This window comes from Arvicanthis niloticus, chromosome 27 (genome assembly GCF_011762505.2).
Source record: "Arvicanthis niloticus isolate mArvNil1 chromosome 27, mArvNil1.pat.X, whole genome shotgun sequence".
NCBI classification, from domain to species: domain Eukaryota; kingdom Metazoa; phylum Chordata; class Mammalia; order Rodentia; family Muridae; genus Arvicanthis; species Arvicanthis niloticus.
Genome location: NC_133435.1, coordinates 8,923,756 through 8,948,202, shown reverse-complemented (window position 1 = coordinate 8,948,202; position 24,447 = coordinate 8,923,756). Strand labels below are relative to the sequence as shown.

At 40.7% G+C, this 24,447-nt stretch overlaps 1 protein-coding gene across 2 annotated transcripts in view; it reads right to left on the bottom strand.

Moving 5' to 3' along the window:
* Positions 1 to 24,447, bottom strand: part of Arhgap42 (Rho GTPase activating protein 42) — a 234,571-nt gene that overhangs the window by 86,604 nt on the left and 123,520 nt on the right. For both annotated transcript variants that reach the window (XM_076926090.1, XM_076926091.1), the window contains exon 4: positions 17,333 to 17,404. In XM_076926090.1, the coding sequence (XP_076782205.1) occupies positions 17,333 to 17,404 (72 nt within the window). The remainder of the gene's footprint in view (positions 1 to 17,332; positions 17,405 to 24,447) is intronic.

Sequence of the window (24,447 nt, the reverse complement as noted above, 5' to 3'; positions counted from 1 at the left end):
CAGCTGATCATGTTTCAGGCTTATGGTCAATAACCAGGAAGCAGAGGAAACAGGTTGGCTCGGCAAAGCCATTAACCCAAAATATTGAAGCAGTTTTAAACTGGCCAAAATACAGAGACTAATTGTCTATCGAGTCCTAAGCCACACATGGGATGTCTATATTATACTCCTGTCCCTCAAAATTCATGGACCTTCACAGAAAGTGATATAGAAGAGCCAGAAGTTATGAAGGACTAGAGAAAAGTGGTATCTTCTGGACTAGATGGCACCACAGCAGCTGTGGTTGCCTGCACAAAATCAAACCAATCATTTTTCTAGGGATGGGAAGCTTGTGAGTCCACTGGTAATGAAAAAGGATCACATGTGGTGGTTTCTGGAGGAAGTGGTCAGGTTTCTCTAAGAGTATGGCCTCTGGATGTCAAGCTTTCATAGACCTTACACCAGGAACATATGGATATCACAAATTAGGCTCACTGGATAATAGAAGTAACTCATTTTTAAAACGTGAATAAAAAGTTGGGAAGAGTAGGGAGAGGTGGTTCTATGAGGAGTTAGCGAGTCAGGGTAAACATGATCAAAACAGATCCTAAGCATGCATAAAATTCTTAAAACTCATTAAAAGATCATATTTAAAACCCTCTTTCCAGGACTCCATGACCACCTAGGCCCTGACACTTCTACACTCTTTTTGCTTGTTTGTTGGTTCGTTGGTTTGTTTGAGATGTGAACTTGGTGTATAACAGACAAAGTCTTGATTGCTCTCTCCCACGTTCTGGGTCTGCAGGCTTTAGCCACCACATACAGCATCCCTTCATGTTGTTGTAGTCTCGGAATTGCTTTTTGCAGTCTGTCTGCAGTGGACACTTGGGCGGAATTCAGACAGTTTTGTGAGAGCCCATCCCCGAAACATAAACAGAAAATACTCCACATTTCTCCTGAGTCTCAAAGTTGCTCTGAGTCACTGTTAGTTCTCGGGGGTCGGGGGTGGTGGGGGAGAGCACCTACAGAGAATTTGGAAACATTTTGAAATAGGAGCCATAAATTTCACTATGGAAAAGTCACACAGGAATGCACAAAGTGAGAGGGAAGTGAGAGAGAGAGGACCCAGCATAAACCCTGGGCAGAGAACTAGAGCTCTGCCACAGCTCAGCAGTGATGACATCATCGTTGGTGACATCATCGGCAAGAGATTCCACTCTGGCTCCCACCAAACATTTTTGTACCAACTTGTTAGCTAGCATTAAACATTTCAACATTTTAAAAATTTATTCATTTTACAGGCTTGTTTGTGAAGATAAATTCCTAGCTACCAAAGAAAGGTTCTCAGAAAATAAATGTGCCAGATTAAAAGAGAACAAATATTACAATGGAAACCTTAGCTATTTCGAGTGGAAGGACCAATATGGCTTATGTTAAAACAAAGGCAAAAACCAACCAGGCTTGGCAGATGGTTCAATCGCTAACCTACTTGCCTTCAAAGCGTAAGGATCCACTTTAAAATGCCAGGAGCATTTAAAATGCTTGCAATCTTTGAGTGAGGAGGCAGAGACAGGAGGATCCCTGGGGCTCACTGTCTGAACTAACCACTAAGTCCCAGACTGCTTTCTCAAAGAAAACAAGGTAGGTGCTTCAGAAGTGCACACTCTCTGAAATCTCCTTCTAATTGTGCCTGTGGTGATGAGTTTTGATTCACAGCTTTCGTAACTGTAGGGTTATGAAACCGCAAAGGTATTTGTAAATCACACTTTTGCATCTGAAAGGACATTTCCAGAGAGGTTTAGCTGAGGCAGGGAAGACCTGTCCTGGATGTGGGTAGCAACATCTCACAGGCTGGCATCCTAGAATGAATGAAAGAGGAAAAGGAGCAAGTGAGCAGGGCACCAACATTTCCCTACTTCCTGCTTCCTAGAGAAGTGAGCAAGGAATCTCATGCGTCTGCTGTGACAGCCAACCACCAGCCGCTCTATCATCACCCCTTCCCAGCTACCGACTGTCCCCTCAAACCATGAGCCAAAGGAAAACCTTCCCCACTTAAGTGGTGTCTTGTCAGGTATTTGGTCACAGCAAAAAGAAAAGAAGCTAATAAAATACCTTTAACTGTCAACCGGATTGTAAGGATGAACTCCAGGTACAAACTGTTAAATAACAAACATTAAATGGTTCGGTGTGGTCTAGACACAATAAACCACCCTAGATAGTGTCCTCTAAAATTATACTGCATTCTGACAACCACACCCATCTCTGCGGTTGTCCACAACCCGCCTCCCCCAGCCCCCAGAGCCACAAAGCATAGCATTACTTCCTGCAACCCCAGATACTAAAACTGTCATTTCACTTGTCTATGAAGTCCCAGCTGGGGACAAAGCTGAGTGGTGTAATCTTTTCCTGGCATGTCCAAGGCCTGTTTCCAATCAGCAATGTTGTACAAGGGAAAAGATTGTTAATATCCATTCATCTCCCAAACCAAGCATCCAAGGCTATTAACCTTTAGAGTTTTAATATTAATGAGGAAGCAGACATGAGTTATACCGACACCAGCATCTACACCATATGGCTCTGTGCCAAGTACTGGGCATTTCTGAATGAATAAGCCGAGCTAAGTTGGACAAGAAAATGAAACCTTGTGACCCAGACTGGAGGCAGTGTATGGACAGAGACAAATCTCCACCCACAGCAAAGACCTCTGGATCCTAGGCTAAAACACAGGCTGGATATTTGAAAGCAAGTTTTGTTTTAGATCTCATTCCTCTTGCCTAATGACTTTCTCAGCTGAAAACCATGAAAGCAAAAGAAGAAATTATAAAAGATGAAGGAGACAGGAGACTTCAGGAGAACATAGAATAGAGGAACTCAGATCATGTGGGAAGTGAAACAGGGTTTACATATCTGTGTGTCTGTGTGTCTGTGTGTCTGCCTGCCTGTCTGAGTGTCTGTGTAGCTATGTGTCTGCCCGTCTGTGTGTCTGTGTGTCTGTCTGTGTCTCTCTGTCTGTGTAGACAAGAGGAGAGAGAGAACAAGCAGAGGTTACCCCAAAGGATAAAAGCCCAACACAGTTGGTAAGGGTTGGAGAGGGCAACTAGGTTAACAGAAAGGCTACCATCTTCTGTCCTGGGAGGATACCAACCATTACGGGGATGAGGACCAACCAAAGCAACAGAGACAAAAGTTAAATGAATAAATAAACAACTTACAGTAAGAAGGAATGTGATTCTCTGTGTGATTGCTTTGCTAGTGCAAGGCATTGAGTGTGCTCCATAGGATCCATGTGGCAAAGAACTGGACGTTTGTGGTGCCAGACAAGATAGATAGATGGGAAGAGCCAGAATTTGTCATATGCATGGAACTACTAGGCAGATAAGTCAAACGAGGGTGAGGCATTCTTTAACAGTTTAGTCACCTCCCTAGCCATCTAGGTACTTCCAAATTGAGTGATGAAGCTATGCACAGGGAAAGCCTTACTCACTAGAGTAGAGAATGCCACACATTGGGGTTTTAGAGGATAAATTGTTGCTGTTATCGTCATCATCATCACGGTTGTTAATGTGGTGTATTTGTGTGTGTGTGTGTGCGTGTGTGTGTGTGTGTCTGTCTGTCTGTCTGTGGAAACTAGAGTGCTGTTGTTCAGGATCCATCCATCTTAATTGTTATTTTATATCACCTCTTATAGACCCAGAGCTTGCTAAGGAGAGCAGCCACTAGGGAAGCCCTGGGGTTCCCTATATCTGCCATCCCAGCACTAACACCACAAGCACCCAGCTTTTTGGTCACATGAATTCTAGGGAGCACACTCATGGCCTTGCACTAACAAAGGAAACACTTTGCCAACCACCCGATCACATCAGCCATGGACCAGACCAAATCAGGAAGATACAGAACACCTTTGCCTTTGGCTATTGTATGGAGAACAGACAGTCAAGGCTAGGGACACGGTGAGTCCTAATAGATACAAACCAAAAGGAAAAAGGGCACCACTGTGCCAGAAGGAACTGAAGACTAATATGTTATAAAGTTACCAGGAGTCTTCATACAGGCTGACTCCCATAACCTCGGGAAGGGTCTTTATCAATTTTACGTGTCAGTCACCCAATTCACACCTGGTAGAGAACCAATAATTGTTTGCAAACTTTTTTTTTCTCCTCTTAAATAATCAAACCTCTCAAATTTCAGACCCAGGATATAGTCAAAAAGAGATGAAGAACTTAAAGAGAAGCCATTTTTATCTCCCATGAATCTTGACTGGGTAATTAAAGGAAATCTAGTACCATGTCCCCTTCGAAGCTCTAACTGCACAGAGATCTAAGCTAAGAGGCACAGCCGAGGCCCAGAGGTCCACATGCAGTCATTTTCCCAAACCAATCCTGTTCTAAATTACATCAATTACACCCCCAAATTCCCAGAGGTCAGGTGTCCTCAGACAGGAGAAAAGACAATCAAGGAGTGTTAACGCCGAGATGAATTAGAATTTACTTCTCTGACTCACATCATTCTTACTGTTTCTGATTTCACCCTGTGCCCATCATATACCAAGAAAAATTGAGCAAATACTACTTAGCATTCTACTTCTAATGATTTTTTTTTTTTAAGTACAAAGGAGTGGTTTAAAGACTGATGGATTTCCATAGTGAGCCTGCCAGCATCACCAGGGAAACCAGTTAGCCATAGTTACCAAATAAGGCAAGTGTTTTCAATGCCTGGAATCTTTCTACAGTGAGCTCACTCACTCTACTTCTCCCTGGGTTTCTACAGTCCCCACAGGTCATGTGCATGGCTCCTACACAGTCCGTAAATCAGGAAGCTCCCATAGGGACGTGGGAGACATGTCTCCAGGGCTCACTTGGCTTGTTTTCAGACCACTCCTGGCTGTATATAGAAGTGTAAGAGGCAAAATACAGCTCAACTGCACAGCAGTAAAGAGCAGTATTAGACTACACCCATTAACAGAATCACTGGGAGCTGTTTGTTCCTGTATGTACATACGGCAGTCGTTACCTGACACCTCTCAATGTAGTTATCAACTGAAACTGTTGCTTGTTTTCCACTCAAGAGTCTACAGACACATGTCCACCAATTTCTAGTTTTCTAACAACTGAATCCACTAATTTGCTCAATTCCAAAGAAATAATTTTCTATTTTTAACTGTTTCTGTATAGAAAACTGGTGCACAAAGACAAACATTTCAACTTACATTTTATCTTTTCCCTAACATTCACAGTATTATAGAGGGGCTTATCTACTCTATTTGGGAATTCTGGTTGCGATATGAAACCTGAAGGTCAAAAAAATGTGGAGTGGTTTTCATGTGACTTTTCCAAGACCAATAGTTCATCTTCTCAATGGTCTGTGCCCACCCACAACCATGAACAGAAAATCAGAAGTTCGTTTCGGAGGAAATAATTTCATGAAAATAAATATCACAGAAGTAAGGAAATCTGCTGTTTGTGTTACAAATATGAGTTGTGACCAACAATGTGTCAAGTGACACCCAAGTTTATCTTTCTAGAAATGCTGTGGTCTCCAAGCATGAAACCGTTGTGCTTTGAGTAGGGTGTATATTGCTCATAGGTACTCGTGTGAAGGGAATTCATGGGACTAAGAATAGAACTTAGTGAGTAGAGTGCTTGCCCAACATGCAGGATGTCCTGGGTTCAATTCTCAGAAAGGAATAGACTGGGCATGGTAGCAGACCCTAGCACACCAGAGATAGAGCATGAAGATGAGAAGTTCAAGGTCATCCTTAGCTATATAGTGAGTTTGGAGTCAGCCTGGACTACACATGACTCTGATTTAAAAAAAAAAAACAGAGCTCTGCTCACTGTGTTAGGAGAGCACAAGGTTGCAGCCAGGTGGGGTGCCTTCCCCAAGTCTCACTGGCTTCCCTCCTTATACAGGTCTCTCTTCAACTCCTGCCTTCTTCCCCATATGTGAATCTGCCACGGGGCCACCAACATCCTCTCTTTGGAATCTCCCAGACACCAGAAACATTAACCAAATAAGTTTCTTTATCTTGTAAGGCAGCCTTAGGTACTTTGTTAACACAGAGTAGAAAAATAAAGATGCTGAACCCAGCACACAAGTATTAGATCTGAATATATGACACTGAAATGAAAACTGAAAGTTATTTTTAAGATGTGATCTTTTTGGTTTTTGTTGTTTTTTTCTTTTTCCAGTGAGGGCCCAGGGAGTAAATATTTCATTCTTTGTGCGCCACATGCTATCTTATGCAACTACTCCGCTTGGCTGATAGGATGGAAAAAGTTAGAAAACAGACAAATGAATGATACCGAATTCCAACAAAGAATTCATTTCTGGGTACTAAATCTGGCTTTCATGCAATTTACAGCTGACATAAAATATTATTTTTTAAATTATAACAAAATTAAGAAATATCTGAACTGTTTCCAGCTCATGGGCCATACACACAGATAGGTAATTTAGTTGGTCTAGAGCTTTCAACCTAAAATTGAAATTACCTTTAAAAATACCTTAAAGATTCATGTTTAGACTAATCACAGGAAACAACCGTCACCCTTAATTCTACACCCCAGGTCCATCACCGAGATATTTGGTAAGAGCCATTAACATACTCCACATGACATAGATGGCACGCTTTTTTTTGGGGGGGGGGAATTGTTAAAAGCATTCTGGGAGCAAGAAACAGTGCCATATAATTGTTTTTTTTTTTTTTTTTAATGCAGCTATAGTTTAAATCCCAAATGCCTCCCAAAGCCATGCTATACATTTGATACCAGCCCGTAGCACTATTGGGAGAAGGAGGAAGCTTCAGGAAGTAGGGTTTCATGGAAAGAACTTAGGTCACTAGCACTGTGTCCTTGAAGGGGATCTTGGGACTCTAGACCTACCCCTTCTTCAGAAGTGAGCACCTTCTTCTGCCAACCATCCTTTGTCTTGTGTGCAACCCTGTGGCAGGACCAAAGGTAACGGAGTCAAGACGTACGAACTGAACTTTGAAGCCACAAGCCAAATTAAATGAAAGAGGAAAGGCTGATCTTAGGCATTTGTTATAGTAACAGAAAACCATGACACATGAAAAACCTGTGCAGACACACAAAGAAAAACACAGCCAAGGCAGAGACAGAGAAAGGTGACAAGTCACAAAACCTGTGACCCAACATCAACTACAAGGAAGACAGAGGACTCCAAGAGGTCTGTACTTCACTGGAAACGGGACAGTAGTAGTTCAGAGCAAAGACAACCATGACCTGAAAGAAGCCCAAGTGCCCTTCTGATTGTACATGCATAGCCATGCACTCACTTACATGTAACACACACACACACACACACACACACACACACACACACACACACACACACACTGAATTCTAAGAAGGCTTAGTCCCTACATGGATTGTATGACACTGGTGATTTATATGTTTAGTTTCTAACAGTACAACAGAAAGTCCAGGAGTCCATTCCAAGGAGTAACAGCAGGATATAGTTAGCATGCATACTTGCTAAACTATGGTGCAAAACATATTACTTAATATGGTTCATATTTTTACAAACTTAAACAAAAACAAAAGCTCTAATCCCCCGGTGTGCAGGAAGCACCTCAGACACATCACACATGTTCTCCACTTTGACAGTTCCTCATTTCTTAGCCCTCTGCTTCCGCCTGGTTAGTTCCCCTTTGCACTGATTGGAAATCTTCTTCACGCATTTTTATTTGTTTTTGCCATAGCTTTTGAGACAGAGTCTCATGTAGCCCAGGTTGGCTTCAAACTCACGAAAGCTAAGTCTTGTCCTGAAAATTCTATTCCTCCTGTGTCTACCACCTGAATGCCAGGACTACTAGCAAGCGCTGTCTCATCCAGGATTCTGCCAGTCTTAGACCTGCACCTGAGACATGCTACAATCCTATAGGGCTCTGCCAGCCCCCACTGGTCAGGAGAATGGATTTGTTCCTTCCCTGGGTTTAGAAAATAGTCTGCTCTGAGTGCAGCATTAAAGCTGCTCCGTCATAGCTCTTGGTTTCCAACATTTTCTGTCACCGTGGGTGTGCTGAGGGTAGCAACGCAGGCTATCTGTGTACCCTTGGGTCTGAGGATGAAAGAGCTCAGTACTGTCTGTAGAGAATTTCAGTGTCTAGGAGAGATGACAGCATGCTAAGAACATTTCCAATGACTCAGAACTGGGGAAGCAGGACAGCCTGGATAGGATCCCACCAAGGGTCTCAGGACTTTGGAATAAAGAAACAGGAACTTTATCGGAATCTCACCAAAATCTCTGCCTAGCAAGGGGTGAAGGGACTCTAATTGCGAGGTTTCTAATATTCTATTTTCTCTCATTAAACAATGTGATTTCATGGACACTTGTTTGTTTTATTGTGGTTTCTTATGTCTGTGCACATGTGTTTAATTGGTGCAGCTATATGTATGTGACTATGCATACAAAGGCCAGAAGGCAATCTATGGAGTGTTTAGTTCCCATTAAAAGCAAAGATTTATTTAGCCAGATGAGGTAGGAAATGTCTTTAATCCCAGCACCTGGGATGCCAAATCAGACTTTTCTCTGTGACTTTGAGGCCAGCCTGGTCTACATAGCAAGTTCTAGACTGGACAGAGGTGCGTAGTAAAACACTGTCTCAAAACAAACATCTGAAAGTTTGTCACCATTTTATCAAGAAACCTGTCTTGTCAAAAGAAACTATATTTGTTACAAAAACAAAGACTTTATTAGAAGAAAACAAGTTTGAGTCCTAGCCAAGTCCTGACAGTGGAAGAATGCATATAAATTTAATACATAGCAGTATTTCTCAAGACTTCATAGCACAGATACCACCGTGACGTCAGCAAGGCTCCACTGTATCTTATATCCAACTACAATTTTTACATGACACATGGAAATGGTTCTAGCATTTTGAAAAATTATGTACTGAACCTAAAAATGGATCCTAGGGACAAAACAAAAATAAAACTTGTGGGAACACTTAAAACATTCCTAAGTATGGGAATTCATTCAGTGACATGAAGTATCACTCACAGGGAAAATAGTAAAAATTTTTTCTATAATTTAGCTTTAATTAAATTATAATATGAGCACCTAATTTCTTGTTTTATTTACATTAGAAATTGTCCAGCAGGGGAGCTTTGGGTTATAATCCAGTTCCAAACACTAGCTTCATAGATGGCTCTGCTTTGCCAATGGCTAATATAAAAATTCAACACATCAGGACACAGAGTCTCTTTTCCATTTTTCTCTTATGTACTTGTATCCCTTTTACGCATAGACATGTACCACGTGTGTTACAGAGTCCTGGAGTGCTGGAGTGTCGAATCCTTGCAACAGGCATTGTAGGAGGTTGTGAGCCAGCTGGTGTGGATGCTGTGAGCCAGCTGGTGTGGATGCTGGGAATCTAGGTCCTCTGCAGAAACATCAAGTGCCCCTACCTGCTGCACTGTTCCTTCAGACTATCTATGCGGACTCTATGAATGGTGACACTTGTCTAATGCAGAGACAACTTTGTCTTCAGGTGATGTTATCTGGCTGATTTGAATGGTAGTGACGAGGACAACCAGAGCTGATCCATCCCTCAGAAGGAGGTGTACACAGGTGTGAACATACTATTAGCTACCAAGACAGTTCCACGCTGCTGTCTTAAAAGAGGCAGGTGCTGTACATTGCCAAGATTGCTGATTTGGTACCAAAAGCTCTGGACTCAAGTCTTGGTGGGAGGTCATGCTTACCTCTGGGTCACTGGCAATGCCTCTTAATCTCTTATCGTATCAGGCAAGTCTTGTAAGAACAATGGTGGGCGTGTACTCTAAAGCTGCTTCATGTGGTAGGGCTTTGTTAATGTGCAGTGTGTTGATCCCAAGCAGTGTCCATCCAAGGTACCCTTGAGAACCACATTTTATCAGCCTTCTGTGATCAACACAGGCATCTCTTCTATGATACGGGAGATAAAGTAGCCTACACGTGTGCCGACCTGCTTAGACAAAACTCACATAACAGTAACACTAGCAACTCTGAAATAAAAGCATAGGGACTTCTTAGCCCTTACTGTGTAAAAACAAATTAAAGTTTGGAAGATAGTTTTTATTTAGCAAGTTTGTGTACTAACACAAAGCTTATTTCTAGAACCTCACGCTTCAAATGCGCTCATGGCTCATGCATTACCCATTTTGATGAATAAAGCAAAAAAAAATTTTTTTTTGCATTTACCCAAATAGGTTGGTGTTGTTGAACAGTCATGTGAATTTCCACATCTTTGTTTAATGTCTGACCCCCACCACGGCCCATTTTCTTAACTTCTGCATTCTTCAGCTTCCTTATCCAAAAAGTGTCTAACTACTTTCTATCTATGGTGGTGACTGTGAGGAGTGATGAGTTTACATGTAAAGTGCTTGGGAAGGTTTTGGGTTAATTACTGGAAAGGGTAACTATTGCTATTGTTCACAAATACAACCAAATACTAACAATCAAAACTTTGCAGCCCCACACATGTAGTATGCTCTCCTGATGAAATTACAGCCTGTGTTGGAGAGATCACTCAACAGTTAAGAACCTGTCCTGACCTGCTCAAACCTCTGAGGTCCGGGAGTTCCATCTGGATGCAGTGAAGATACAGCATCAGAGGCTTATCAACTTGCTCTTCCCCCCACTGCTCTTCTAATATCTCAATGCCCATAATCAGCTTGAAGAAGCTAATGAAGAGTCAGCTCCCCTATTCCCTGGGCTTGGGGACTAAGATGGTAAATGTTGGGCTGTCTTTCTAGGGAAAAGTAGTAGTTTTGTGGGAATAGAGAGGATTAGCTAGGGTTTATTGCATAGCCATAACTTATTAGTAGAAATCTGTATAATTATTATCAAGATGAAGATATAAATTCTTAAATAGCACCAATTTACTTTGATTACAAATTTTAAGGTTTTCATTGGTACGAGCTTCTTATTGATATAAAAGTGAGATGAATATTGTTACTCTCATAGGCATTGTACCAGTATAACACATTTAGGAATACAAGGCTTAGACCCAGTCCTTCTTTAACTTTTTTAACTGATTTGAGATGGTCAGCCTGTGAGTTAAGGGACTATAGCAAATTCATGGCTTGGAGTTTATTGTTAGGGTGTTTTCTATGTTTTATTTAGAAATAGCTGAGTGGAGTTAACAGACAACAGTCCAGATTACCTTACATGGATAGTTGGTTTTCAAAACATCAGAAATCCACAGAATTGACATGACAAACATTTCTGTATTAATGTTCATTTTGATTAGAGACTTGTCTGCTCCTGACAGCTTCCTATATTGAATTCTAAGAAGAAATTGAGCATCTTTGGAGTTACTCCAGTTGTGGTGAGACAGCCACTAGACAAGAATTGCCTCTTTCCTTCTACAGACAAATTACTGTCCAGAAAAGGACATACTCGCAAAATAGTCGACTGATTATATCTGCCTAGACAGAGTAATCAGCCCTTAATAATTCTGCAGCACTAAGGTTTGTCAGATGATCCTGGGCCAGAAGGCAGAAGAACAGATGCTCCAACATTTTGTAGTAGAGGGAGTGTTCAGGTGTTCAGAGGTCTCTATAACTTGGCTAAGTTTTAGAAGCTATGCTTTGTGATTCCCACAGTTATAGTTAACTCAGTCATTCTGGATTTCTGACAGGGTTGAAAACTTATAGCCTCATAGTCAATCCTGGCTATTTACCTTGAGAGAAAAGATTTGAGTGGATGGTCGTCAGCTGACATTCATCCTAAAGCCAGGTTCAGAACTAAATGTTTTAGTTAGGATAGATGACAGAGGTTCTGGTTAGTCAACAAAAGGATGGACTGGGTAGTAGGACTATCTTGTACCTCACTGGTACAAATTGGCATAATTATGCTCTAATTGTATTTTGAGAGAAAAGTTTCATTTTAACAGGAAGGGTGATATAAGGAGGAGCTAAGGTGGGAGGAGTACTGAGAGGAAGAGAAGGAGTAAGAAGAGGAGGAGAAGAAGGAGAGTAGAAGCTAGGTGATGAAAGAGAGAAAGAGGGGGGAGACAGGGAGGCGGATGTTCATGTATCTCCACCAGTCAAAGATAGTTGATATATCTAGGTTGGGTAGTGGGTTACACCTCTAATTGAGCAATACTAAACTTATAAAGCCTTTGATTAACATTTTTTAAAAAATGTATAAGTGCAAAAAGGAAAAGGGGGCATGGGATAGGGGTTCTCTAAGTGGGGGGATGGGGAAAGGGGATGGCATCTGAAGTGTAAATAAAATATCTAATAAAAATGGAAATAAATAAATAAATAAATAAATAAGCCAAAGAGGTCATAGCATAGTAATTAAGAACACAATTTGTAGCTCTGGCTTCTTTGTTCATATCCTTAATTCTGAGGAAAAAAAAAAAAACCTGTCCTGAGCAGGGAATGGTGGCACATACCTTTAATCTTGGGACTTGGGAGGCAGAGGCAGGTGGATTTCTGTGAGTTTGAGCCAGTCTACTTTACAGAGCAAGTTCCAGAAAAGCCAGAGCTATATAGAGAAACCCTGCCTGGAAAAACTTGAAAAGGAAGGAAGGAAGGAAGAACACATAATACTCTTTCAGAAAGAAGGCTTGATTTAAGTGTCTAGCAGCCATGTCAGGTGGCTAACAACCATCTAGCACTCCAGCTCACTGGGATATGACGCCCTCATCTGTCTTCTATGGACAATTGCACTTGCATGCACATACCCACACAGAGACCCACACTCATGTATATAATTGAAAACAAAATCTTTACAAAAATAATTTCAACAAAGAAAACTGCAGGTGGGTTCAAAATGCTACTAACTAGCTTCTTATCTGCTTGGAGAATTCAACCACGGTGCTTTGTTTGTTTGTTTGTTTGTTTAACTGGAGAATGTTCCACTGAACATAAGAAGCAAACAAAAACCATACCAGACCAGTATCTATGGAGCCTGTCCACAAGAGGAGAAAATGTAAGGTGTAACCTACCAAACCTGCACTGTGAACCATAAACCACCTCCCACCAGATGACTCTCACCACTACACTGCATGGACAGCTCACAAGATGAACGAAAGCTGTATCACTCAGAACATCCACAGTTCTCAAGATCATCTAAAGCCATGTGTATACATAAGACAACAAAGCAGACTGCAGCCATTTCACATGGACAGACTCTGTGGCTGTGACATAATTCTGGCAGTTCTGCCTGGATTTCTCTTCTAGATGCTACAAAGTAAAGTAACATATGCAAGGCACATTTAAAAATAATACACAAATGTTCAGAGACAGAACTACAGTGGGCAGAACAAAGGGATGTCTGTGCTCTGTTACAGTCTTCAACATGAAGTCAATGGAGAAGAATGGAGCTCAACATTGCAGTGACTACTGCTGCATTGTTTATTTCTGTATTCAAATCACAAAAGAATGTTCACACGACTTCCATCAAACTCTCTCAGAAATGAAAATCAGCATCTTCAAAAGCATTTCTCGCCAAAGTGAAAACAGCTTTCAACTTTTAAGGCCATGAGTTCTCAAGTTCCTTTTTTTTTTTCTAGAAAGTAGTCAATGTTGAGCATCTAGTGTGTGCGGGAGATTCCAGGGTCCAGCCATGGAATCATATCATCTAGCTGAGTTTGAAGTGAGGAGGTTTGGCTACCCCTAAGTTTTTTTGGTAATTATATGTATTTTGCATAATCCTCTACTTGCTAACAGTAGGACTGAATATTTCACAAAGGTGTTTTCTGAAGAACAGTATGGGAGCCTGGAAAAGTCAGAAGACTGCTGCTGTGGGGAGCCACCTTCTCCTCACTGCACCAACCAGAGGTGTGCTCACTGAGAAGTGATGCCTGGGCCTCCTTAAGTCACTTCCTTTTCAAACGTGTGTGACTATTACAGCGATGCATTCTGGTTTTCCTGAGACATGTGGTTGTTGAATAAGAACTCAGGTAGGTAAATTCGGATGCTGTGGCAGACACCTGCCATGTTAGCATTCAGATGCTGAAGCGAGGGCACTTACTGAACCCACAGTAAGGCCAACCTGGAAAGCAGAGCAAGATGCTGTCTTAAAAGAAAGGAAAAGACATGCAGAGCTCTGTCTGCACTCTGTCTGCACTCCCATGTAGGAATCTACACGGGAACAAGGAGTGGAGGAGTGGAGGAGAGGCGGTGGCTTTGCCTTGCCTTCCTTCCCTCTGGAAGCAGAGAAGATATTTCCAGCAAAGTCAAAGGTGTACAACATGAGTCATTTAATTTAAAAAAAAAAAAAAATGCCCCCAAAGGCTATGATTCAGCTTGCTCTATAAGAATGCTTTTCTGGTTACATCCACACACTGGGAATTCTTACTAATAGTAATTGTTTTGAATCCCTACTTTCAGTTCATGTTTGCAGAATGTAAACCAACAATGTCACGAGATAAATTAAACCAAATATTCAATCTAGCCCACTAACACGTGTAAGAGGTCTGGCCTACAATAGAACTCAATTCGTCATATGCTATCAGATCAAGAACCTTCCAATAAATACATCCGTGACAACTGTTTATAGATAAGCCTTCTAATCTCCAGCTATGCACAAAACAGCAGGACCCCCGTCTCCTGTCCTCTGGTTCAATCACCTATCATTAATCTTCTTGAATGCCTCTCTCTCTGGCACAGCCTGCCTCCTTCCCACAACTGGAGCTCACTAAGAGCCCGACTTTCCACAGTGGAGGATCAGGTGTCTCAAAGCTCCATGGAGCACACAACAGAATAAGTCTGCGGTCAGGGCTCTGATCCACTTCAGCTGAACACTATCGTCTGGCTATGAGGCCAGAGACACTTGATTCAGCGTTTTCCACTCCTGTTCACGTGGTGAACAAGCTGGAAAGTTCGCTGACTGCCATGGAAGATTCTAGGCTCATCCATATCCTGCTCTTCCCATCCCAGCTGGCTAATTGGCCCCAAAATGCTTAGGGGAAATTTTACTGGACAGACTGAAAAGCTGCAGTAGCCACTGGACAATTGCAATGAAGCAACAAATAAGATAGACACCCTTACGTATGGTTGCTTCCTACTCCCAGAAGAAAACTAACATACACATAACTACAGAGAAGGATACTTGCTTTCAATTTACTTTTCCCATTACTGAAGATCTCTTAACAATTCAGTGGGGAAAGCACCAGGTACATGAAACAGAATCAACATGGTAGACAGACGGGTATTCCTGCTCACATCACTGGTTTTATATTTAACATCCCAGGTAGTGGATGATGACATAATATCCTCCTGTATATCTACAGTTGTTCTGTCCAGTGATTGGGATATTCAGAAAATAAAACAGCGGGTGTTACTGCCCCTGCTTCAGTGGGTGAAGGGTCCTGTGTAAGCCTTCCCAGGAGAAAGCAACAATCTATAACTGAAATCACCTCTGGCAGGATTGACTGGCAAATGGGACATGGGCTAAACCTAGGAGAGAGTGCCTTGTGAGGCTCATGGGTCCAGTTTCAGAAACATGGAGGAAGTGGAGCACTTGCATCTGGAAATGGCTTTACTCAGGACCACACCCCCAGTGTCCACTCATTAGGCACTTACCCCTTTCACTTTGGGTCACAATCTTCAGTGCGTTCTCTCTGGCTTTAGAGTCTGTTATCCACCAAAATGTAAGGGACAAGGGGTAAGGATCATGTCTCTCTTGTTTAGAGCTGTGCTCCTTAATCTTATCAAACACTAGACTTATACCAAGTGGGGCAACCATGAGAAGAGTAAACATTTGCTGAATTAATTGGCAGAAAAGGTTCTGACTCATTGTTTATGTGAAAATTGCTTTAAATTGGTGGAGCAATGTACTCAAAGCTCGAACTCCAAGCCAAACACTGATAACTTACTATGGGAAACAAGACTAAGAAGGCTTCAGTCCTTCGAGAGGGGAAAATGTCACTTGTCAAAGAAAAAAGAGTGTTGGGAAAGGGGCTGAGTGAGGAAGTCTGCTTCTCGAAGCTGCCATGTAGCATAAGACATCAGGAGAACTTCAAAGAGGAGAGGGCAAGGCATACCACAGGAGAGAGAAAGACCTGAACAAAAATATGAAACACTCAGGTAAGGCACACTTGGAGGAAGGTAAGCTCCCACCTGTGTCTGATGGTGGCTGCCCTGAAATGTAGCCAAGGGCCAACTCGTGGAAGATATTATTAGGATTAAATCTTCTGTTAATGTCACAACCACTGAAGCTCTCCTGGGTGGAAGAATGGCATGATTTAATAGGACAAATTTTATTGGCAGATAAAAGTGAGGGGTTGCTGGCCAATCAGTAAGACACGACATTACTACTGCCAGAAAGGATGGAAGGGAGGGAAGAAAATAGTCCCACAGGTTGTCATAAATTGACTACAATAAAGTCCAACACAGAGAAGAGCAGGAATAGGCACAGGATGGATATGCTAAGAAACTCCATGGGAGAGGGAGCGAGGGTAACACAAGGAGTGATCAAAGCACGTCAGACACATGTCGGAAGTTGTCAAAGAATTACATTTACCAAAAAGGATGGGGGGAAGATAATGCTTCCCTCACGTTTTAGCTGTGTACATGGTGTTGAGCATGTGCAGAAAACAGAAGTCTGAGATGGTGGATTCCCGTGAGATAGTTCATTAGGGACTCGCCGTCAAGGTTGACGACCTGAGTTCAATCCTCGAGACCCACACGCTAGAAGAGAAGCAATTCCTACAAGATGTCCTCAGATTTCTTCTTGCTCACTATAGGGTGTGTGTGTGTGTGTGTGTGTGCACTATAGGGTGTGTGTGTGCATACACAAATCAAATAATAGCTGAATATGTGAATGTAAGTTTCAAGTCAATTTTTAAATCAGGCTCAGAGAAAATGCAGCTGGCCCATACACAATGTACAGAAATGGAAAGTCTTTCTCTCAAATGTATTTAAAGGATTTTCCACAAAAAAAAAAAACCCTTCATCATGAAAATATGACAAAGAATAATTTTTTAAAAGTTCTTTTTGAGTTTTGATAAAATTTTCAGAATATAGTGACCTAACGTTTTACTTTATTTCCAGTAAGAACAAGGCTTTTTATTTTACGAACCCCCATCTGTATATCCTTTGTTCAAAAAAGTCAATTCCCAACCATCGAAGGAACAGGGGGAACCCACATAACATACACATGTTCTCTACTTAGTAGAAGAATAGTATCATTAATTTTTAAAAAAGAATTCCAGTCTTTGCAATAGGCTTTCTTAAAAAGTATTAAAATGATGTTTTTTTTAAACATAGAAAATATTTGAAAATACAAAATATTTTCAAAGGTCATTCTAATTTCAAAACATTGACATCTGAGATTATATCACCTTTAATTAGCAGAAGAATATCTAAGGCAGAAGGAAAGAAGTCACACTTACTTTGGCTGCACCGATCTGTTCTTTTCGAAATTTCTCAAGGGGTGCAATTAATACGTCGTTAGCATTTTGAATCTGAAATTAAAAATGCACATATATTAAACTCCCTACAATTTCATGTCAATAATACTGAAAATGGTCTCCTTCATTTAGCTTATTGAATACAGTTTTTGTTCTTGAATCTGTTTCTATAAAAACTTCTTAAATTTTGTATAGTATTATATTTTTTACCTGATAATGGAGTGGGTTTTATGTGTGATTTCCCTTAATACTAACAAAAATGCGGATAATATGAAAGTAAGTACTTACATTACTGAAACTTTTTTGAATGTCTATTTTTTTTCTACATTTAACAAAGAAAACATCTTGGGTATTAAATTTACAAGCACCTTTAATTACACCGGTTTAATGACAGCAGCCTGAGCATCAGCCTAAAACTGGCACAGCTCTTCTATCTGCCACTAGGCTGTCAGCATCCCACAAGTACAAAATAAAAAGGCTCCTGACTTCTCTTACCTAATGAGTTTCCTTTACACTTGGGATTTGCCTGAAGGCTCTAGTGATATTTCCACCCGAACTAAAACAGTATCTGATTTCATTTCAACAAAGAACACTTTATCTCCATGTTCCAAGTGGGGAGTCATTTGAACTTTAAAACAGATAGATTGCCCAGTGTGGGTGGGCAAGAGTACTGCAAGGAGGGCATAAGATGCAAGGGCAGGAATGAAACACACACACAGACACACACACAGAGACACACACACACAGACACACACAAACACACACACTCAGACATACCAACACATAGACCACACAGACATATATAAAACACAGAAACACACACAGACACATATACACAGACACATACACACAAACACACACAGAGACACACACAAACTCACACACACACACTTAGACACACAAACACATAGACCACACATACACAGACACACACACAGACATACATACAAACATGCAGAAAAAACACACACAAACACATACACAGAAACACACAGAGACTTACACAAACACACCCAGACAAACACACACACATACACAACCTTCAAAAAGTAAGCAAGAGAATGAGTGATCTCTTCTCTCACTGCGCTGACTTGGTATAAACTGTATGACTTGTTCTATACAGAGCAAGTGAAAAGCTCAGGAGACAAAAAAAACTATTTTTCAAATATACTTACTTAAATATGTGGCTTTATTGTGTTATGGCTTGTCTGTAAGCCTAAAATTGTATGGCTTCTCTATGAATTTAAAAATCATATATAAAATGCCAATATAAGATTTTTATTTTTACTTATTTCACTTAATTTCTTAACTTTGATTAGTTTCTAGTTGAGTTACACTTGTTTTTACAATCTCTCTCTCTCTCTCTCTCTCTCTCTCTCTCTCTCTCTCTCTCTCTGTGTGTGTGTGTGTGTGTGTGTGTGTTGTGTTTCTAGAACTTTAGAAAGTTCATGTTCATGTGGAGGTCAGAGAAAATTCTTGGGTGTTGTCCTCAACTTCTACCTTGTTTGAAGCAAAGCCTTTTTTTTTTTTTTTTTTTTTTTTTTTTTTGACACTGCACACTGGCTAGCTGGCCTGTGATCTTCGGGAATTTCTCCAGTCCCACCTCTCATCTCAGCATAGAAATGATGGAATTAAAGATGTGTGCCAAGTCCAGCTTTAAGCTTCACTCACTGAGCTAGCAACCTAGCCTGAACTTAATTTTTAATTCCATATTCTGAATGCTCAGAGACAATGTAGCTAAAGGCAAAACCAAAAGACTGATGCTACCTCCCATGACCCTGGCATTATTTGACTTCAAAATCATGTTTCTAGAAAGGATTGACAAAAGAGGGAAGCACCACCCTTAGTGTGGACACCACCACCTCAGGGCTTGAAGTCAGGGACTGAATAAAAAGGCAAAAAGGATGACCATGGGAAGTTTTACTTCCTCTCTGTAATTTCCATGTATATTGGATTTGTTCCATCTCCCCCAACCTGCTCCATGAATTTGTTCTGTGAGAGCAAAACTGAAGGATGAAACCCATGTGCAGTAGAGGAAGAGGAGAAGGGACTGGCAGCTCTTGCGGAAGATCTTGATCCGTCTCCAACATTAAGAGTCTATGTCTGATTACCTGTAACTCCAGCTCCAGAGGATCTGACACCTTCGTCTAGGCTCTGCATACACCCACACACGTGCACAAACTCACACAGAGACAGACATATGCCTGTCTGTATTTTTTCATTAAAATTTTAAAGGAAGATACCAAACAGAGGAACTGAGAGATGAGAATTAACATGAGCATGCTGGGTAGGTGCCCTTTGCACAGCAAATGCTCATGAAGACCTTCACAGTACAACGATTAAAGTCACAATTTGCTAGGAGTGAAGTCAAACTTGCAAACACTCATCTGGACAGACCCAGCCTCAATGGCATCTTAACTCGAAATCTGGTATCCCTGATTCTCCTTCCTAAGCTTATTGAGGTGTCCAAAAATCCACCCAAGAACTAAGTATTCTTTTAGATTACTAAAATAATTTTGGCACATGCCATTCTCAGTTCACATTTGCCTCTCCATCCTCTCTTAATTTTCACAAACAATTTAAAAGATGATTATCTGAAGTAAATGAAATTGAAACTAATTTCATACTAATTTAAAAATCATTATCCATTAGGGCACTGATACCAGCTCATAAAATAGTCGAGGAACGAGCAATACAATAAACACAAATAGTCAAAGAAAATGCAAGGTGTTAAACCCAGTTACGTGAACACTCCTGTGATCACTGTTTCTAAGGACTTATCAGGATGACAACAAAATCTGAGCCTACTTCCCTGTCCTAGCCAAAAGTCATTTTTATGTCTGGAGCCTACTTCCTTGTTCTAGCCTAATATTTAGATTCCTGCCTGAAATTACTTCTTTGTTTTAGCCTAATATTTAGATTCCTGCCTGAAATTACATTTTTATTCTGGTCTAAGATTTAGATTTCTACCTGAAATTATTTCTTTGTTCTAGCCTAAAGTCAGATTCCTGCCTGAAGCCTAAGCCTACTTCCTTGTTCCTAGCCGCATTGTAAGATTTTTGCATCTAGAGTTGACATATGCAGTCAATGTCTGTTGTTCATGATATGTGGATGTAAACCCAAGAGCTTCTGATACAAAGGCCAACATTAATGGTAGCTAAGTGGTTTTGCAACCAGCTTTGGCTATTTCTAACGCTGGTCTGCATCTCTCTAAGGAATGTGGGTTATCCTTTCTGCACACTGTCAGTCACATGTATGCCATTATCCAATTATGTTCTAAGCCATGGACAAAGCAAAGAAAATGTTAATATTGTGGGAAAATTAAATGACACTGTTGTTCCTGCAGAGCAAAGAAAAATGGTATTCAACACAGCAAAAAAATCCGCTACTCAGTTTGGAAAGGAGGAGGTGATTTGGGTAACAAAGCTTACCATTATCTTTGTTTAATCTAGAGAGTTTCGGTTCACACAGAAATCTTTCTCCCCATATTTAAAAGCAAAAAAACCAAGAAACAAAGATCTGCTGAAGTTCCTCCTAGAAGTGCAATCAAGTCACAGAGTTCAGGTGGATCCAGACTCCATTTCTGTGAGATGTCTGGCTTCCTATGATTGTGCACGGGTACTTTAGGGAAAATTCAAGTATAGTCTTATTAGTCTATAAATATTGGTGAACATTTAAAGTCTTAGAAATATCTTACTTGACACAAGTCGTTTATAACCCTTATTAATACCAAACTGTTGGCTTTATTTTTATAGATATTGGCTCATAGTTAACATTCAAAAATATTTTACCAATGACTCCACTTATTTTCAGTAAAGAAAAAGCAAAACAGATCAAAGAGTCCAGCACCCTGCCCTGTGTGAACTTAGTCGGCTCTCCGCCTAGTCCCTGATGCTAGAAAACATCAGATAAGTTCTTAAAACTCAGTCTAGTGAAGAGGCAAACAGAATTACATTTCATAGCTTGCTTGCAGAAATTAAATCTTTATGTCTATCATATGTTTATTAAGATTTATAAAGCACTGACTCCTCTATTAAATCCACTCTGTCGTGCTGATTTTTACAGGGTCCTGCAACTATGGGATAAGTCACATTAAACCAAACTGTTAAGTTTTTTTTTTTCTGGTGTTAGAAGTGATTCTAGTAATTAGCCACAATGATTGTCTGACATCACTCAAAAGCAAAGGATGCCACTGTTTTAATGTGGTTAGAAGTAAAGAGTCCCCAAAAATGCTGTTACTCATTTCCCTAGACACACATGATACAATTTCCTACAGAGCTTGGAAGATCAAGTGTTAGTCTACAAGAGTGACTGGTTCCTGCTTTCCACTGCTGGGATGTTGTTTGTCAAACAAGAGTCACTGAATGAGAAGGATCTATAAGATTCCTTAGATTTTTACTACCGCCTCCATCTCCGGCTGGTTAAAAACCAGGGCTCTTGGTTCGTCTCTAAGTTCCTCATTAACTGTAATGACTGTATTTAACTATATAAACGATATCTTTCTAAGGCATAATAAGATGTTACTACCGCTCACTTGCACATATCCAAAGCAGTCACAGATTTGAAGCAAATCTATAAAGATATTCTATAGCATCAGCCAGAGCCATTGTTTGAGAAAGCTATAAGAGGTGATGCCATTTACAACAGGAAAACATGAGTGAATATACCTCACTGTAAAAATAATTGCCTGTGAGATATCAATATAGCCAGTACATGCAAAGAAGGAGGTTTCTGCAGGTACACTGTAGAGGTGCACACAGTACAGTCAATACTGAACCACAGCTACAGTGAGTCTCCCAGATGAAAATGGACTTTTCTCCTGCTGGGTATTTACAACTTTGAAAGTGCACACTAGAGCTCCCCTTAGGGATGACAAACCAGCATCCTTCCTCTGCTATGTCCCAGATCTTTGCCAGTTCTTCCTTTCTAGCATCGTGTCTGACTTAGTTGCTGGTAGGGTGTGTAAGAAGGCTACAGTAGGGCTCACCCCTGGGGTACCGACCAACTTAACTTTCTACATTACAAATTGCAATCCTTTCCCGGGTCACCAACCAAATCTCTTCTACTTCTTAACCACAACTCAAAAAAAACAAAAACTCATACAAGTTGGGGAAGTGAAGCATGTGGACCGGATTCACGTATCGTAAGGGATCAGATCTCAAAAATGAAATGCATTTTATTGTATGTCTTCTAAGTGTGAGCAAATAACTATGAAGATGGAAAAGCTATTCGAGCTATCTGGACACCACAGCTAGCCAGTTAATTCTTACTTAAATTTAACTTGTTGCTTCGATATTTGAATATTAGCCTCTTCACATTCAGGCCATTCTACCGTGAACCCCAACATCTTAGTTCTCATCTGTTTAACAACTACTTTGACTTACATTAGTAACAGTTTTCATCTAACTATATTTTTAACTAGTGATGCTACTCATTTTCTGCCGGAATATACTGGGAAAAAAATGTCAGCTTGGAGAACTATGCCCATGAATGTACCCTTTTACAAAATATTAGCCAGGCCACACTAATTAGCAAGACACCATGCCCTGTGTGAACCATAGCACTTGTGGGCTTATTACCTGATGCTATACAACACTGAACAAGTTATTCAAACTATGTCTAATGGTGATGATAACAGGACTTTATTTCATAGCTTGCTTATAGAAACCAAATCGTTATATTTATGTCTATCATGTTTAGTAAGATTTACAAAGCATCAGCTGTTTCCTATAAAGCCCACTTTGCCATGCCGATCAAATGAGATGCATTTACACACATGTCACTTCTTAAGATTACAGAAGACTCTACTACTGTAATTCAAATGTAAGAGGGAAATTTCACTAGCACATCTTCAATGTCAGGTAGCCTTTGTAACTGTACAAGAACAGTCACCAGGGAGAAATGGCAGCCAGCCTTTCTGCTTTTAGGGTACATGACTTCCTCTGACAAACATGAGTCAAATTGTAGCTTGCTGGGGTTGGGGATTTAGCTCAGTGGTAGAGCGCTTGCCTAGCAAGCGCAAGGCCCTGGGTTCAGTCCTCAGCTCTGAAAAAAAAAAAAAAAGACAAAATAACAAGGTAACTGGCACACAAATTGTAGCTTGCTGTTTCTCAATAAAATCATCTATTTCCATATAGTGAAGAGACAGAAAATCATTCAACCACAAAAAAAAATCAAGCCAAGAAAAAGAAAGTAAATCACCGATGTTCATCTAGTTTGATATGAGTTGGTCACAACTCAAGGCTGTGCCAGACAGAACTTTCTAAGTGCTGAAATATTTAAACCAAAGGATACTTTTTTTTTTTTTTTAGCTTTTGATGTTGTTCTTAATCGAGTTCAATCCTAGAGAGAGATTAAGCAAAGGATATTTTTGAGTCAGATGCAGCACAGCACACCCGTAGTCCCAGCACATAGGAGGCTAAGACATTTGAAGTCATTGGCGGCACAATGAGAGCCAGTCCTGTTAAAGCCAATACACACTGAGGGAATACCTGTAAACGCAACTGTAACTGCAGTGCATGTCTTCGCCTACCCTGTCTATCATTGTCCCAACAACTGTTTCTTAGTGCATAAATTGAAAATGATGACACTTTAAAAGAATCCAAGAAAAAAAAGAATGCCCGGTTGCTTTCTAGCTAAAAATAACAAGACCTCCCGAGACTTCAAATTAGAATAGTTGCCTTTAAAGCTACTGAAAACAATTAGTCCAACCATCTGTAACTGTGTGTACCTTAACACTTTCTTCCAATTTTCAACAGAGTATGCACTTAGGATTTTTATAGATTTTTCAAAAAGATGTTATGAGCTCAAAGGCCATTCCAGAGGCGCTTCATGTACACCATTCAGAACCTGTGTTCTCAATGCAAAGATTAAAAACTTGCTCTGACCCCTGCTGATTCTCCTCAGTTGACTGAATGGTCATTCTTACCCAGCTCAGGAAAAGGGCTCTTTGTAGATACTGGTAAGGTGACGCTGTTTACTCCTCTAACGTTCCAGGGCCCTTGGACCTGGATGCCTCTAGTGGCGCCACTATTAGATTCCAGTGCTGTTGTGTGCCTGTTAACTCTATATGAGGTGGCCAAAGATAACCCCAGAAC